This window comes from Lissotriton helveticus, chromosome 8, assembly GCF_964261635.1.
Source record: "Lissotriton helveticus chromosome 8, aLisHel1.1, whole genome shotgun sequence".
NCBI classification, from domain to species: Eukaryota; Metazoa; Chordata; class Amphibia; order Caudata; family Salamandridae; genus Lissotriton; species Lissotriton helveticus.
Window position 1 is genome coordinate 1,406,975,219 of NC_136069.1, and position 14,546 is coordinate 1,406,989,764.

Below are 14,546 nucleotides of genomic sequence, written 5' to 3' on the forward strand. Positions count from 1 at the left end.
AAACCGGGAAATTTGGAAATGATGAGCATAGACAAGCAACAGATGGAGACGGTTTCATAGGAGCATTGTCTGTGACTACGAGCTAAGCGTTTATAGAGCGTAAATAATGATTTCCATATGCTCTGCAAGTTAAAGGGGGCTCCATTCATTTTAGATCAGCAACAAAATTGCCAGTTTTACTTTAATGGCCTATTCTTAACCTCTGATAATCGTCATCTTGTTTCGGCATGAAAGGCGCAAAAATGCAACAGTCCAAATATTTCTATTCCGAACTGACGTGTTTGAAAAGTAAAATCTTTTTTCTCAATTAATTGGTAAATATTACAGCAAGTGCGTCGAATGCGCATTTCGCAGTGACCCGTTCTCACAGCAGCTTTCCACCTAATGCTGAAGCTGCTCCAACCGGTTGTTTTATACTCCAGCCAGTTAGTAAAAAATCAATAGTAAGGGGCTGGTTATTATAGCTGAATGCCTCAAGCTGTCTATATAATGAGAAGCAGCTTGCAAAGTGTGTGTGCGTAAGACAGAGCGGGGAAGAGAGCCAGAAAGAAAGACGGGGGAGGCTGGACTTCGTGCACCAGCCGAGCTGCTGTTTTTCACAGCGTAAGACAGCGGCTGAAGTAGTGGCTGCGCACGAGGGAGACCAAAACAAAAGCAGAGGTGTTCTTTTATGAAGAAGAAGCAGGAGTTGGTGTTTAAATTGGAGCTGCAGCCGTCGCTCTCAGGAAGCACCCCCCCCACGGGCTTTTGGAAACTTTCATTTCGCGTGAAGGTGCGCGAGCGCCTTCTTGGCTGTGACTGCGCGAGACATTGGTTCCTCGGAATGATTCCCAGAATGCTCCCCGCGCTGCTGGGTGCCATCCTCTGCTGGCAGAACGGCCATGCCCAGCATATTGTCAGCGGTGAGTACTGGCAGCAATTTACGGGACGTGGTGTGCCCGTAACAAAGAATATTATCATTGTACGTCCGTGGGATGGGCAGCGTCTCCTAAAACGGAGTCGGCTAAAATGCATGTATCTCTTCACTGGCTATGCTGAGGCTGGAAAGTTATGCTTTGTTACATGGCGACGTACACATGTACAAGCACTTAGGTAAAATATCTCTCTGGGGAAAAAAAGTAATTATCAAGAGGGTGACATATAAAGTCATAACAGTTTCAAACCCTTTTTTGTGAAGTTCTATAACTGGATGGCAGATTGCAATTTGATGAAGAAAGCTTTTTCAGGTAAAGGGAAACTTCTGCAGTTGCAAAGCTGGCTCACCCAGCCTGAAAATATGTGCTTATATTGCATAGCAAACATGCTTCTTGATTAACTTTTTTTTCATTACCTCCTTCCCAATTTACTGGAATTTTTCGATTTTGAAAGAAACTAGAAATCTATAGCTAAAACTGGAGTTATAGTCAGTCACACACACTTGAGATACTGAACCATTGCCAGCCTGTTGGCTCATTGCTGTACAGCCGGTGTATATGATTAATTGTATGTAATTTTTTGTTTCGGCATATTTTATTTATGTACATGACAGTAGCAGGCACACCATGTGAAGAGGTTGTGAGATACTAAGAGACATTGTGACTAGGAAGTACTAGGAAGGGGCGGGTAACCTGGCCCACTAGAGTTATGTGGCACTCTATATTTTCAGTATAACATATATACACATAGTTTTCCAACAGATCAATGTAATTTATTTTTAGTTATTCATGTTAAGAAAGTGTGTAACTACTGGGCGTTTTAATATTTCAAACGACTGATGTTGAGGTAGCGGCATAACGTGGGAAATATCGCTGCTTCGAGAATGGAAAGTCAATGAGAAGTCAAACAAAACAGTTTATATCCCAGAACGAATCATTCTCTGTGCACTGTCTTGCGTTTGAAAAAGGGGTGGGGGGTCGTTTTTCTGTTTCAGACAAAAACCCTTTCCCCAGTCCATCACCTAGGAATAAAGCCACCATCTGGGAAGAAAGCTCCCCTTTGTAATGTCATAATGCACCCTTCAATGGGTAAAACTCAATCAGTTGACTTTTACAAAGTACTGCAAGTGACAGTGCTATAGTGGACTTCATCTGGCGAGTTTTTTTTAAATAAGTGTCGATCCTTTTGAGCTAGAAAAGCTTGCAATCTGCACTTCATACAGCAGGTGGCACATTATGTGGCAATCATAATTATGTGGAATACTCTGTGGCCACATAATCTTATAACTCCACCAGCTCTGACCATAGATCTTTGTAGGAAGTGGACACCATCCAATGACTGTGGTCATTACAGTCTCATAGAGACCGCAATGTGATTAGGAACCAAATAGTACTTAAGTTGCCCTGTTTTTAGTATTATCTGTGATACACAATTTCGAGTCACAGAAAGACTTGTACGTGTCCATGAAGTGTCAATAATCCGCTTACCTCTTTCTTACTTACCTTTCTGTAAGACAATGCAGGGTAACCTAACGATTAAAAGAGAAAATGTTCCAACAACAAGCGAGAACAAAAAGCCATTGTGTAACAGAGAACCACTGGGGAAAACCTGCATTGTCTTTATGATGTCTGTATTTCTTATAAAAATCGCAATACAATTCTTGTGAAATAAAAAAAAGAAAATACAAATTGATAACAAAACCTGAAGTTCAGCCAAACAAAAAAACACCATCTCCGAAGTCTGGCTTTTTCCACAAGCACTAACACAGCTGTTACAGAGCCAGTGCACTTTCTGTAATTGCTTCTCCAGTACCAGCAAATGGAAAGATTAAAAATGATAGCATTCGTAGTGCAAGTTACAGTCTGGAGACGAGGTTACTCCACATTTAAGAAAGTTTTGATTTCCCACTATAACCAATCGTTCAATTTCCTTCCTTGCCAAAGTTGCTAAAGAGCTAAAGATTTGCTATGTAAAGGTTGTTCCCTCAAATAAGCCCGGTCTAACCAAAGATGGGCAAACGATACATTTTCATTAATGTGGCATTTAGTAGCCAGGAGGGGGTGCCCTCAGGGGAGACATACTACTGTACATTTACATTTCGTTTAATTAAGGACTCGGCTAGAGTGCGCATTAGAGTATTGAACTGTGGCCAGAACTGTCACTGAACATTCACACCTTACTAGCACACAACTGCGCCTTCAATAGACAGTCTTACACACAGCCCAGCTTACACAATGCAAATAAATAGTCTGTTACTTGGTTGAAATGTAACACTGAACCATCTGCTTTTCAGTTTAGTTATGATGCCGAACTGAAGGGAATTGTGTGAAAGGTGTATCTGTTTCACACTATGCAAAGTACATGCTATACACGTAATTAATTTAGCTGACTTTATAAAACAAGCAAATCTCATTTGTAGCAGGGCTTTCTGTGCTTTCAGTAAACATGAAGTATGTCGGTTCCTTAGAACCAATGGGAGATTACAATGAAACCACCCAAACAAGGGTCACAAATACCCTGTATTGGAAACTCTGCATCAACTTAGATGCCAATATTATCAAACAAGGCAGAACATATTTGTGGATTTGAGATCCAGCATGACATGAAGGAGGCACCCTTTATTAAGACTTTGTGATTTGTTTCCCCTAGGTTATCTCTAGTAGGAACCTGCTGTCGTGATAATGTGACTACAGCACAAAGCATTAACAGTCAACAAACCAACTACCTCTCCCATCTCTTGACTTTATGCTGGATTTTGACCCTGTACAGTGCTCCGCTGCCATTACGCTTGGTTTGCGCTATAGAAGCGCCACATACATTGACTGGCATTTGTGGTTCAACTATATCATAAATGGGGTACTTCCTTGGAAAAGTCTGGTGGTTTCGAGAAGAGAATTTGAAGTCTCAGACCGCTAGCCAACAGTACAATAGTTGCCAGCCACAATCTGAGATCGCCTTAACAGTTTTCGAGTTTGGACAGGAACATATTCAATGATACTTTGAAATGCAGAAAATGGGAATTATTTCTGCTGCCCTCCAATCAATTTTCTCCCTTCCTCATCCCTATACCTTTCCCAAAGTGTTTCTAGTACTCTGTGCACCAGAGCCAACTTGATATCTATATTTGTTTTTTGAATTTCTTTAATATTTCCTTCTGATTTTCTATATTTTAATTTACAGTGTCACTGTTCGAAAGTACAAATAAAGGTTATTGAACTGAACAGGACTGACTGTCACGTGACTAAAGTGTAATCTTCGTATTCAAACTGATGTGAGGTAATAGCTACCTATTTATGTGACGCACCGAACCCAGGTGTGAACATGAATTGCGGTCTATGCAGTATCTCATCAAGATTTGGTGAAATCCAATGTCTTCATTGAATTCTTCGTATGGGCCTCATATATTTTACAGTGTTTATGCACTTTCTACCACACCATGTGTGAGCACTACAATCACTGTCTTTTCAGAAACACAGCTGCTCATGTGAGCAGTGCGGATAACACTTAAGACTATATTCAATACACATCTGGCTCTTGTATTTTATTTCCCCGTCACATAAAACACTTTTCTTTATTTAGAAACTCACCAAAACAAAAGATAACTGTATTGTGAAGTGGTCACTTGATTGAGTCTGTTTAAGTGAGGTATCTGCTGGTCCAATGCGCTAACATCAACTGGCACTTTGCAATGGCTAACAAATGCGTGTGGCATCCATGTGTAATTTGTGCCTGTTCTTAGATAATGCAGTGATCAGTGAAGTGCTATAACTCATTTGAAGCCATCTGATGGAGATGCTATGAAATGGATACTGCCACATCGAGTTCAAATAAGGATTAAGGACTTGATTCATCTAAATGGGGAAAACTTCAGATTTTCTCTATCTCATACATACCCTGCAAATAGTATCGCGTTTGTGGTGCTTTATCTTTCAATTTGATTCTTAATCCAGCATTTTTTGCTCCTAAAGTTAAGGGACAAGTTGACTGTGAGAAATCTATTAGGACATTAGTGAATACCAACGTTTTGATCGTTTTTGCGTGAATTTGTTTGTATATATTCCCACGTTTCTAATGACTGTCCATGACCCCTAGTTTGGGAGTGTGCACATTACGTGATTTTTGCCAGTGGCTGGGCACTGTCATATATTATTACAGTCTGGGATTTGTCATCCAATCAATCACACATTTATAGAGCGCGGCAAATCATCCGTGAGGGTCTCAAGGCACTGGAGATGTTGCCTGCTGGTGGTTGGATCATTCAAACAGCCTCGTCTTTAGTTCTTTCCCTAATTGCAGGAGTGACGGTGTGGTCCTGAGGTGCAGGGAGAGGTTGTTCCATGACTTGGCTGCCAGGTGCATAAAGAAGCGTCTTCTACTGTATGTTTGGTGGATCTGTGGGGTGTCTGCAAGGGAGAGGGAGGAGGATTGAAGGTATCTGGTTGGTTAGTGGCAAGTCAGGTGCCTGTTGTGGTATGCTTGTTCTTCGCTGTGCAGTGCCTTTTAGGCATGGGTTAGCATCTTGAACTGGCATCTCTTCTGATTTGGGAGCCAGTGTAGTTTCTTGAGATGGGGTGTAATGTGGGTCCTTCTGGGGTGGTCAAGGATGAGTCTTGCCACTGAGTTTTGTGTTGTATGGAGTCTCTGCAGGAGGAGTGCAGGGATTCCTACATAGAGTATGTGTCTGTGGTCTAGTCTGCTGGTGATGAGTGCCTGCATGACGGTCCTTCTGGTGTTGACTGCTAGCCACCTGAAGATCTTGCAGAGCATGTGAAGGGTGCGGAAGCAGGCGGATGAGATTGTGCTGACTTGTTTCTTAATGGATAGCTTGCTGTTCAGGATGATGTCGAGGTTGTGAGCATGGTCTTTTGGAGCTGGGGGGTTGCCCGAGTTCCGCTGGCCACCACGAGTCTTTCTATGGTGAGGAGTTGTTACCATAGATGAGGACTTCTGTCTTGTCCATGTTGAGTTTGAGACAGCTGTCCTTCATCCAGTCTATGATGTTCATCATGCATCTGTGGAAGTTGGCTTTGGTGGTGGAGCGGTCTTCAGACAGTCAGAGGATGAGCTGGGTGTCGTCGGCATAAGAGATGATGTTGAGTCTGTGAGATGTGATGGTGTCAGCCGGGGGGGTCATGTAGGTGTTGAAGAGGGTGGGCCTGAGGGACAATCCTTAGGGGACTCTGCAGATGATCTTCTTGGGCTCTGAGGTGAACGGTGGGAGAAGGATCATTGGGTTCTGCCGGTGAGGTACGAGGTAAACCATTTGAGGCCGTCTCTCTGGATCCCAATGTGGTGGAGTCTGTTGTTCAGGATGTGATGGGAGATGGTGTCAAACGCGGCGGACATATCCAGGAGAATGAGGGCTGCCGTTTCTCTGCAGTCCGGGAGGGCTCAGATGTCGTCAATGGCTGCGATAAGGCATGTCTCGGTGCTGTGCTTAGCACAAAATCTGGATTGGGAGGGGTCAAAAAGGCTGTGGACTTCTAGGTGCTGAGTGAGTTACTGGTTTATCACTATCTTGAGGACTTTAGCTGTATAGGGAAGCAGGGAGATGGACCGGTAGTTCTTCCTTTCGGCTGGGTTGGCGGATGTTTTTTTGAGAAGGGGCCTCACTTCTGCGTGTTTCTAGTCTCCCAGGAATTAGGCCTTAATGATGGAAGTGTTTAGGACCTTCTTGAGCCCGTTGCCAACTGTCTTGCACCTGCGGTTGAAGACATGGTGGGGGTGAGGATCTATGGGGGCTCCAGGGTGCACTGAGTTCATAATAGCGATGGTGTCTTTCATGGTGAGGAGGTCCCTGTGGGTGAGCAGGAATTTGGGGTTTGTGTTCATGGACGTAAGTTGGTTGATACAGTTGGTGGTGGAGGGTTGGCATTTGAAGTTTTAGAAGATGACAGATCTTGTAGTGGAAAAAGCCAGCAAGGTTGTCACGCAGTTACTGAGAAGGTGTATTGTCGTTCTTGTTGGCTGCAGGATTGGAGAATACCTTCACAATGGCAAAGGGTTTCTTGCTGTAGTTTGTGCTAGGTTCGATGTGGTCTGTTCGGGTGTTCTTTTTGCTGTCTTTCAGGAGGTGGTGGTACTGGTTGAGAGCGGGCCTGAATGCGGTGCGTCCTTGTGTCTTTTTGCTGATGTGCCACTTCCTTTCTAGTTTCCTGCAGTTCCTTTTGGTGGATTGCAGTTTCTCGGTGAATCAGCCTGCTCTTTTGATTGGTTCTATGGCTTTGTCTGTCTTGGCAGGGGCGATGGGGTTGGTGAATTCTGTGATCCACTGGAATTTTTTTTTGTGCCTTTTCTGGGTCATGTGTAGGGTCTGGGAGGTGGGAGCCACTGGTCTTCTGATACCTTTTCCCAGTCTCTGTGTGTAGATCTGAGGGGTGTGGTGCCGGAGTAGGTGAGTCCTGAGATAGTGAAGTGGATTCTGCAGTGGTCGGGCCAGGTGAATTGTTGGCATGCTTGTACCTGACACTGTTGCTGGAGGTGAAGATGGGGTCTGGTGTGTGATGCAAAATGTGTAGGGTCTGTGACGAGCTGCTTGAGGCTGATGTTGCTCATACTCTCCAGGACGTCAATGGTGTGGCATCGCTGCGGTCGCGGATGTGGAAGTTGAGGTCTCCTAGGGAGATGTAGTCAATTACGAATAGGGCGATGAGGTCATGAATGGTGTCACATATTCTGGGGTGTGGTCCGGGCGGTCTGTAGACAAGGGTGCCTCTGATGGTGCTTTTTCCGTCTGTGCGGAGTTAGAAGATGAGCTGTTCTATTATTAGGATTGGGTCGTCTGGAGATGTTGTGTAGCGGATGGTGTCCTTGTAGATGATTTGTCTTTTACCATAAGACTTTGACCCACAATAAATTAAAGAAAGCCAAAAAGGGAGATAGGAAAACAGTGACAAATGGAGAAACAATGAGGAAAGAAATACTAGAGGAGTGAAACCAAAAGGTAGGAAGAATAGGGTAGTGAAAGAACCAAGACATGGTAACCTTGTATTTGACAGCCCTGGCATTAAACAGCTGGAGGTTCGTAGGAGAAGAGCCCCTGAGCTTATTTATTTATTTATTTTTACAAATTAGGCATGTTGGTGTACATATTGCATATTTGGAAATCCTGGACCTAAATCCAAACCTGTGTAACTGAAACTTGATTTGTGATCACAAAATCTATTGTGAACCAGTCCCCTGAATGTTTACAGCTTTTAGAGTTACTGCTCCTAATCTGTGCCGAGACAACCCTGAGCAGTGTGTCCAATGTAACCTTGCACCTTACTCCACCCGAGAAACGGTCCCCCAGTGCAAACAAGCATCTCCACCCTGCCTCATCTTTGATACATGCTTTTTCCCTTTTGCTTTCTATGTAGGAGGTGCCCCAAACCACCGGGGGACGTTCATTATGTGGGCCCATGTGTGCAACAAGGACACCAAAGCGTTTCCACGTATCTCAAAAATGATCCGATTCGAAGATTTCATATAATGCTTGGTGGAATTTGTTATGTCATCACCATAGGCTTGATCGTGCTTTTGCTACCACTATACCTTTATTAATCAAAAAGGATTTTTTTATGGTTGCCTTTAACTGATTTCCTCTCTAGACATGTTACTTGAATTGTTCCCTGTTATTCCTTCGCTTCCTCACCGATATTTTTTATTTGCATTTCACTTTCACTTTCCTATAGTATTTTAAGATATTGAACTTGTTTATTAGTTGCCCTCTTTTTCTTCCCCTTCTTTGCTCTCTCTCTCTCTGTCCTTTTTCTTTCTTTCTCCTTCCCACAAAATAAAATGCCTTTAAAAGCTTTGTTCTTTAGTATAGTTCTATAGCCCTCTTGGCATATTGTTATATTGTATTATACCTCTATCTATCTTCATTGAGGGGTATATTACCAACAACTAGCGATAATTTTTGTCTCTAACTTGTTTAGAGACAAAAATTATCGCCGCACATCTGCAATTTTTATCGCAGATAAACCTTGCTATTAGCAAGGTTTATCGCAAATGCGATAAAAAACGGCCGCAATGCATGAATATCGCTGAAAAGTCAGCGATATTCATGCATTATCGAGAAAATGCTCTTAGCCATGTTATCCACCTCCCATTGGATAACATGGCTAAGAACTGCTCAGGGCAGGTGTTAGCTTTTGGAGATATTCGCGCTTAGCGCGAATATCTCCAAAAGTTGGTAATAGGAGATAGCGATGTTAGCGACTGTTTCCAGTCGCTAACATCTTGGCACGCCCACTTTGCATGTCATTAGTGATAAATATCACTGACATGCAAAGCGGGGCCCAAGATGGTCGCTATCTCCTATTAGCTGTCACTAACTGGTGTTAGCGACAGCTTGGTAATAGGGAGATAATTTTATCTCCGCTTTCTTGGCTTTTAAAGCCAAAAAAGCGGAGATAAACCCCTTGATAATATACCCCTGACATTTCTTTATGTAATGATATTTTACTTGGTTTATCTTCTTTAATAAAGCTTTTTAAACTAAAAAAAAAGATCCGATTCTCTACGAACATTTTTGGAAGGAAAATGTTTATCTTGTTCAGATGATTGTGACCATGCTAGTTTACACAACAAAACCCTTTTTATGCATACAACATGCAGTAAACTAATAACCCAGTTTTCAAAGCACATTGCCATTCTACAGGTCGCTAGAAGTTGATGCACATATTATTTGGACATCTCCAAAAATACCACAGATACTCCTGGGAAGCATTGAGAGTTGAAAAATTCCAGTACTACTTATAGTGAATAATTACATGTGTGTAAATACTTAACAAAAGTGTGTTTGTGCATACTAACGTTTTTGTGGGTATTCTTTCACCATTTCTCTCTGGAGACAGATTTAAGCTTGCTGTTGACAGGAGTAAATCTCTGATGGTATCCAGGGTGGGAATGCGCGTAACAAATCTTGGTGAATATACAAAAAAAAAGGGCGTTTTTGGAATTTCACCTATTTTGAAGGGCTTTCCCGGCCTGGAATGTCTGCTCATTGCCCCTGAGTGTAGGTACATAGACAACACGCCTGTATATTATCACGAGCAGATCGATTTACGAGTTTAAATTAAGATTTAGGGAATTTCAACTGTTATTTCCCACTCATGAATTTGACATAAGCTAAACAGGACCTTAAATGTGGCTCGAAAGCAATTGTTGGGCACTAAAAATGTAAAATATATATATTAAAATATCATTGTCACCAGGCTTCCAGTCAAAGATAGCAAGCAGCAAATTAGTTAGATTCCATATTTCTTTTTTGAGGAGTTTAAAAGATGACTTAAACTGTAAGACCTATGTCAGTGTTGTACAACTGGAACCGTGAAATGAAAATTCCTGTTAGCAGGCTGGGCGAAAACTGCTGAGTGCTACTAAGCTCTCAGTGCTGTCCGATGACATCATGAAAAGCATGAAGTGATGAGAGTGCAGTTTGTAAAAATGCAATTACTTTAAGTACCCTTTGGGCACCAGCGAAGCAAGGTAATCACATTACTAGTCATTTAGCAGCCTCCATATTAATCAGAGGTATTCTGCTCTAATGACTGCTGTTTGTTTCACTGCAGCAGTGTCTGGTTTTTCTTACGTCTGTCAGTGTGTGTTTTATATGCTGATGCGTTCTAATCGATGGCAAACTTATTCAGTAATCATGCACATTTGAATATGTAAATAATGCATACCTTATGGTGTAATGATATTTAGAAATGTTTCTTCTCATGACAGACAGCCCTATATTCTCTCTGAAGAGCAAGCAATTGTTTGCTGAGAGCATACAGCTGCATACTTTAAATCAGCTGCTCCACAGACTCACACAGTTTGGAGTCCTTGGATTTCTCGGTGTCTAGTCCTCCAGGCGGGAATGCTCCCTTTGCTGGGAGCTCACAGAAGGGTTTATCAGGCAGAAAAGCATGATTGGAATGGCATGCCATAGCATATCCGGTCCTGTTAAGAGGGAGGTCAGTGTCTCTGCAGGTCCATAATGTCCTGTCTCAGGAGGGGGCAGGGGCCCTCTCCACAATCACATGCAGTCTTTGAATGACCTCCACATAGTTGGGCTCTCGGACTCCCCATGAGCCCTGCTTTTCATTAACTGTACATCAGCTTCTGAATGGTGCACAGTTGCCATATCCCAGAGGGCCTTCTGCCCATGCATCTGCCTCGGTAATATGTAACATGTACACAGAAAAGCTATTCTATCATTTGAAAGGGAACATGGACCATGCAAATGGGAGAACCCCATCTTCGCGTTGGGCTGCAACCAAATGAATGAGAACATCCAGAAATGATCACAGTAGTTCCTTTGTCCCTTTAAGAAATATTGACGCACCCCCAGTGTTGTGGGATCAGGTTGCAGAGTGGGGATGCTGCCATCAGTTTTACATCACTGAAGTTAAGGGGATTGTGGAAAATGCACGTGTCACACAAAAACACCAGTGTAGCAAACGAGCCATAAACAGGTGAGCAGAATTGGTTTGGAATGTAGCATGTGGCGAATTTTTGGAGCACATTGCTGCAAATATGTTACTAAAGCATGGTGTGGTAGCGAAATTTCATTTACAAACCAAATTTCCTATTGAATTGGCCACTAAATTTCCAACAACGTGCAATTTGTAAAACTAAATAGGGCCTAAACAGGAGCTACTGAGGGGGTTTCAGTGAGTATTTATCACGTGCGCATCACTGAGTTTAGTGTCATAAGTTGATTGTAATACAACATGTATTTCCATCACACTTGTAAATCTCTCATCATCTTTGCCTGTTTCCCATTATGACCCATGTCCCTTTCTGTCTGTTGGTTCCTTGTATCTATCCTTGCCCTGTATTTTGCTTGGACATTGACTCAACCACCTTCACACACACACACACACACACTCTCACAATCACGCACACACAAACACGCACACACCTCTGAAGACAGGTGCACATGGCCAGTAAGTTTTGCAGGTTGGGTAGCCTGAGCCTCAGTCAGCACCCAGGAGAAACACCAAATTCAAGGCATGGCTGCTCTTCTACCAAATCGTGCCCTGCTGCTGCTGCTGAGATGTGATTGTTTTGTGAGGAAGCTTTTACTGCAGTTATGTTTTGTGAGGGCATAGTAAACAGGCTCTCATTAATGTTTGCTCCTCCATCCCTTGACCCAGCACCGCCCTCTGGTCTATGTTCTCCCAGGGACCTAGAGTTGTTCGGGGCTGGGCATTGTATTGCTTCACAAGACACTACACTGCTTTCCCTTTGGATAGTTCTCCATTCCAAGATTTTGAGTTCCTTTTCCGACGGGCCGTGAACTGCTCCCTGCTGGATGCTGTGCTTCTCTCTCAACTTGACCCTGGCCTGCTCTCCCAAGACCATGTACTTCAGCTATCCCTGATTTCCCTCAATCCATATACCCTTCACTACTCTCCCAAAGCCACCCATGTCCACCATTTCACATGGCCCTTTCACTGCTCAATCCACCATGGATTATCTGCTGCTACACCCACCACCTAGGTGGCCCCCCAAAATCCCAGGTTGCTCCCCACCTCCAACTCATTGTGCTATTCCCTAGGTTTTGCATGCAGCGGTGGCCTTACTTCCTTTGACCCTGCTGTCCTCCCTTACTCACTGTGCTAATCCCTCCATCGATCATAAATTGCTCCCTCAATGTCCAGGTCCAACAGACACTGCTCAGCATTCAAAGACATGGCACTGTCTCTCCTGAAACCTACACTGCTCCCTCTGTGCCCTGAAGTGCCCTAGCCCGGGACACTGCTCCTCTCGCCCCCTTCCACACTGTGCCGCCCACCTTGGATCATTCAATACACACTTCACCTGGTACTGCTTGGATAATCTTTTCCACTTGGACACTGAACTTCTTCCTTTTCCTTGGAACCTACACTGTTCTAGCATCACCCCAGAGGGCCAAGTGTGGTGCAAGCGTTGGAAGCTTGCATTACTCTACCTGTTCTGTGTGAAAGATGACAACCTGTTAGCTAAAGAGGAGATGGGTTGTGGACTTCCCCCTCGGCCGTCACCTACCAAGCTGGACTTTAGGCAGACTTTCCTTTGTATCTCCCCCCTACCCCTTTACCCTTCCCCCTACACTTCTACGCTCCATTTATCTCATCTTCTATGCTCTTTAAATGTTTTACTAGTAACTGATGTAACCTGTTAACTGATGTAATTTTGTAACTTTGTGGAACCTCTTGTAAAGCGCTATGATACCTTCAGGTCTAGCCAGCGCTATATAAAACTCATTAAATAAATAAATAAATAAAATTGTATTGGTAGGCCCACACTGTACATCTTTTGGTTGCTGTTTGCCCTTTAATCGTGCTGTGCTTCCATAGTTTGATGCATTCTACACTGTACTCCCTTTGACCATGTGCCACTCCCTACTGGGATCCTATGCTGCTTTCCCCTTGGACCCAGGCTCTTTGCTGCTCCCCTGTACAACATGCTGTTCCCCTGGGACCCTGCATTGCCTCACCCCAGTTGCTGCTCTACTCTCACTTCCTAGGCATTGCTCTTCTCCTACCATGGTCTTGTGCGGTATACTCTTGGGGCCACATGCATCATTTTAGGAATTTGCGATTCCTAAATTGCGAAAATTAAGGAATCGCAATTTAGGAATCGCAAATTCCTATGCATCAAGAAATCGCAAAAGTTTTTGCGATTTCTTAATTTTCCTTATTTGCGATTCCTTAATTGCGAATCGCAATTAAGGAATCGCTTTACATTGATTCCTATGGGCCTCGAGGCCCATAGGAATCATTGGGAAGGCATTCTCATTTTGCGAATTCGCAATTAAGGAATCGCAATATGAGAATGCAATTTCAAGGGTGCAGGGGGGGTCCAAAGGACCACCCTCTGCACCACTGAAATGTCACGTAAGTAAATTTTACTCACACACATGTCCCAAGGGCATGTGTGTGTGTAAAATATAAGTTTCAAAAATGCACTTTTGTGCATTTTTGAAACTTTTCGCAAATTACCATGAAGGTTTACTTCATGGTAATTTTCCCCTTCCTAATTGCGAATTCGCAATTTAAAAAAAACATGCATAGCATTTAAGAAATCGCAAAATTTGCGATTTCTTAAATGCTATCGCACTTTAAGAAATCGCAAAAAATTGCAATTTCTTAAATTGCGAAAAATGAAAAAAAAATGATGCATCCCGAAAAAGGTTTTTGCATTCGCAAATGGCCGAATTTTGCGATTCGCACCGTTTGCGAATGCAAAAAAGCTTGATGCATGTGGCCCTTGGATCCTGCACTGCTCTCTCAACCATATTCTGTTCTAGGATCCCTTTCCACGTGGACACTGTATTGCTATCTACTTCTAAGATACTACATTGCTCTAGCAGAGTCATAGCTTAATTTGCCACAAACAAAATAAAAAAGGCTCATTATTTTTCTTAGGGGACCTTCGCCAGCCCTTATGAATACCGCAGTTGACAAATTAGAAGGCTGCCTAGACTTGATCCAATCTCCTGCCTGTTTCTTCCAACACCCTAAACTTCCTGTCTCTTTATCTCACACTTGCAAGTTCTTTTTCTTCCTCCGACCTGCTTTCTCCCTTTTTACTGTTTACATATATTTCTCGGTCCTTTTTATTTTTCACTTTTCTACCTTTCTCCTTCTTGCTCAATGTATGATGATGAA

The 14,546-nt window shown here is 43.1% G+C and overlaps 1 protein-coding gene across 4 annotated transcripts in view; it reads left to right on the forward strand.

Annotated features, from left to right (window-relative positions):
* The first annotated feature begins 546 nt into the window (after window positions 1-546).
* The window catches only part of CHODL (chondrolectin), a 354,289-nt gene continuing 340,289 nt past the window's right edge, over window positions 547-14,546 (forward strand). For 3 of the 4 annotated variants that reach the window (XM_078656213.1, XM_078656212.1, XM_078656214.1), the window contains exon 1: window positions 547-902. In XM_078656213.1, coding sequence (XP_078512339.1) covers window positions 671-902 — 232 coding nt within the window. In that variant the 5' untranslated portion in view covers window positions 547-670. The remainder of the gene's footprint in view (window positions 903-14,546) is intronic. The other variant, XM_078656215.1, reaches the window with a different exon arrangement.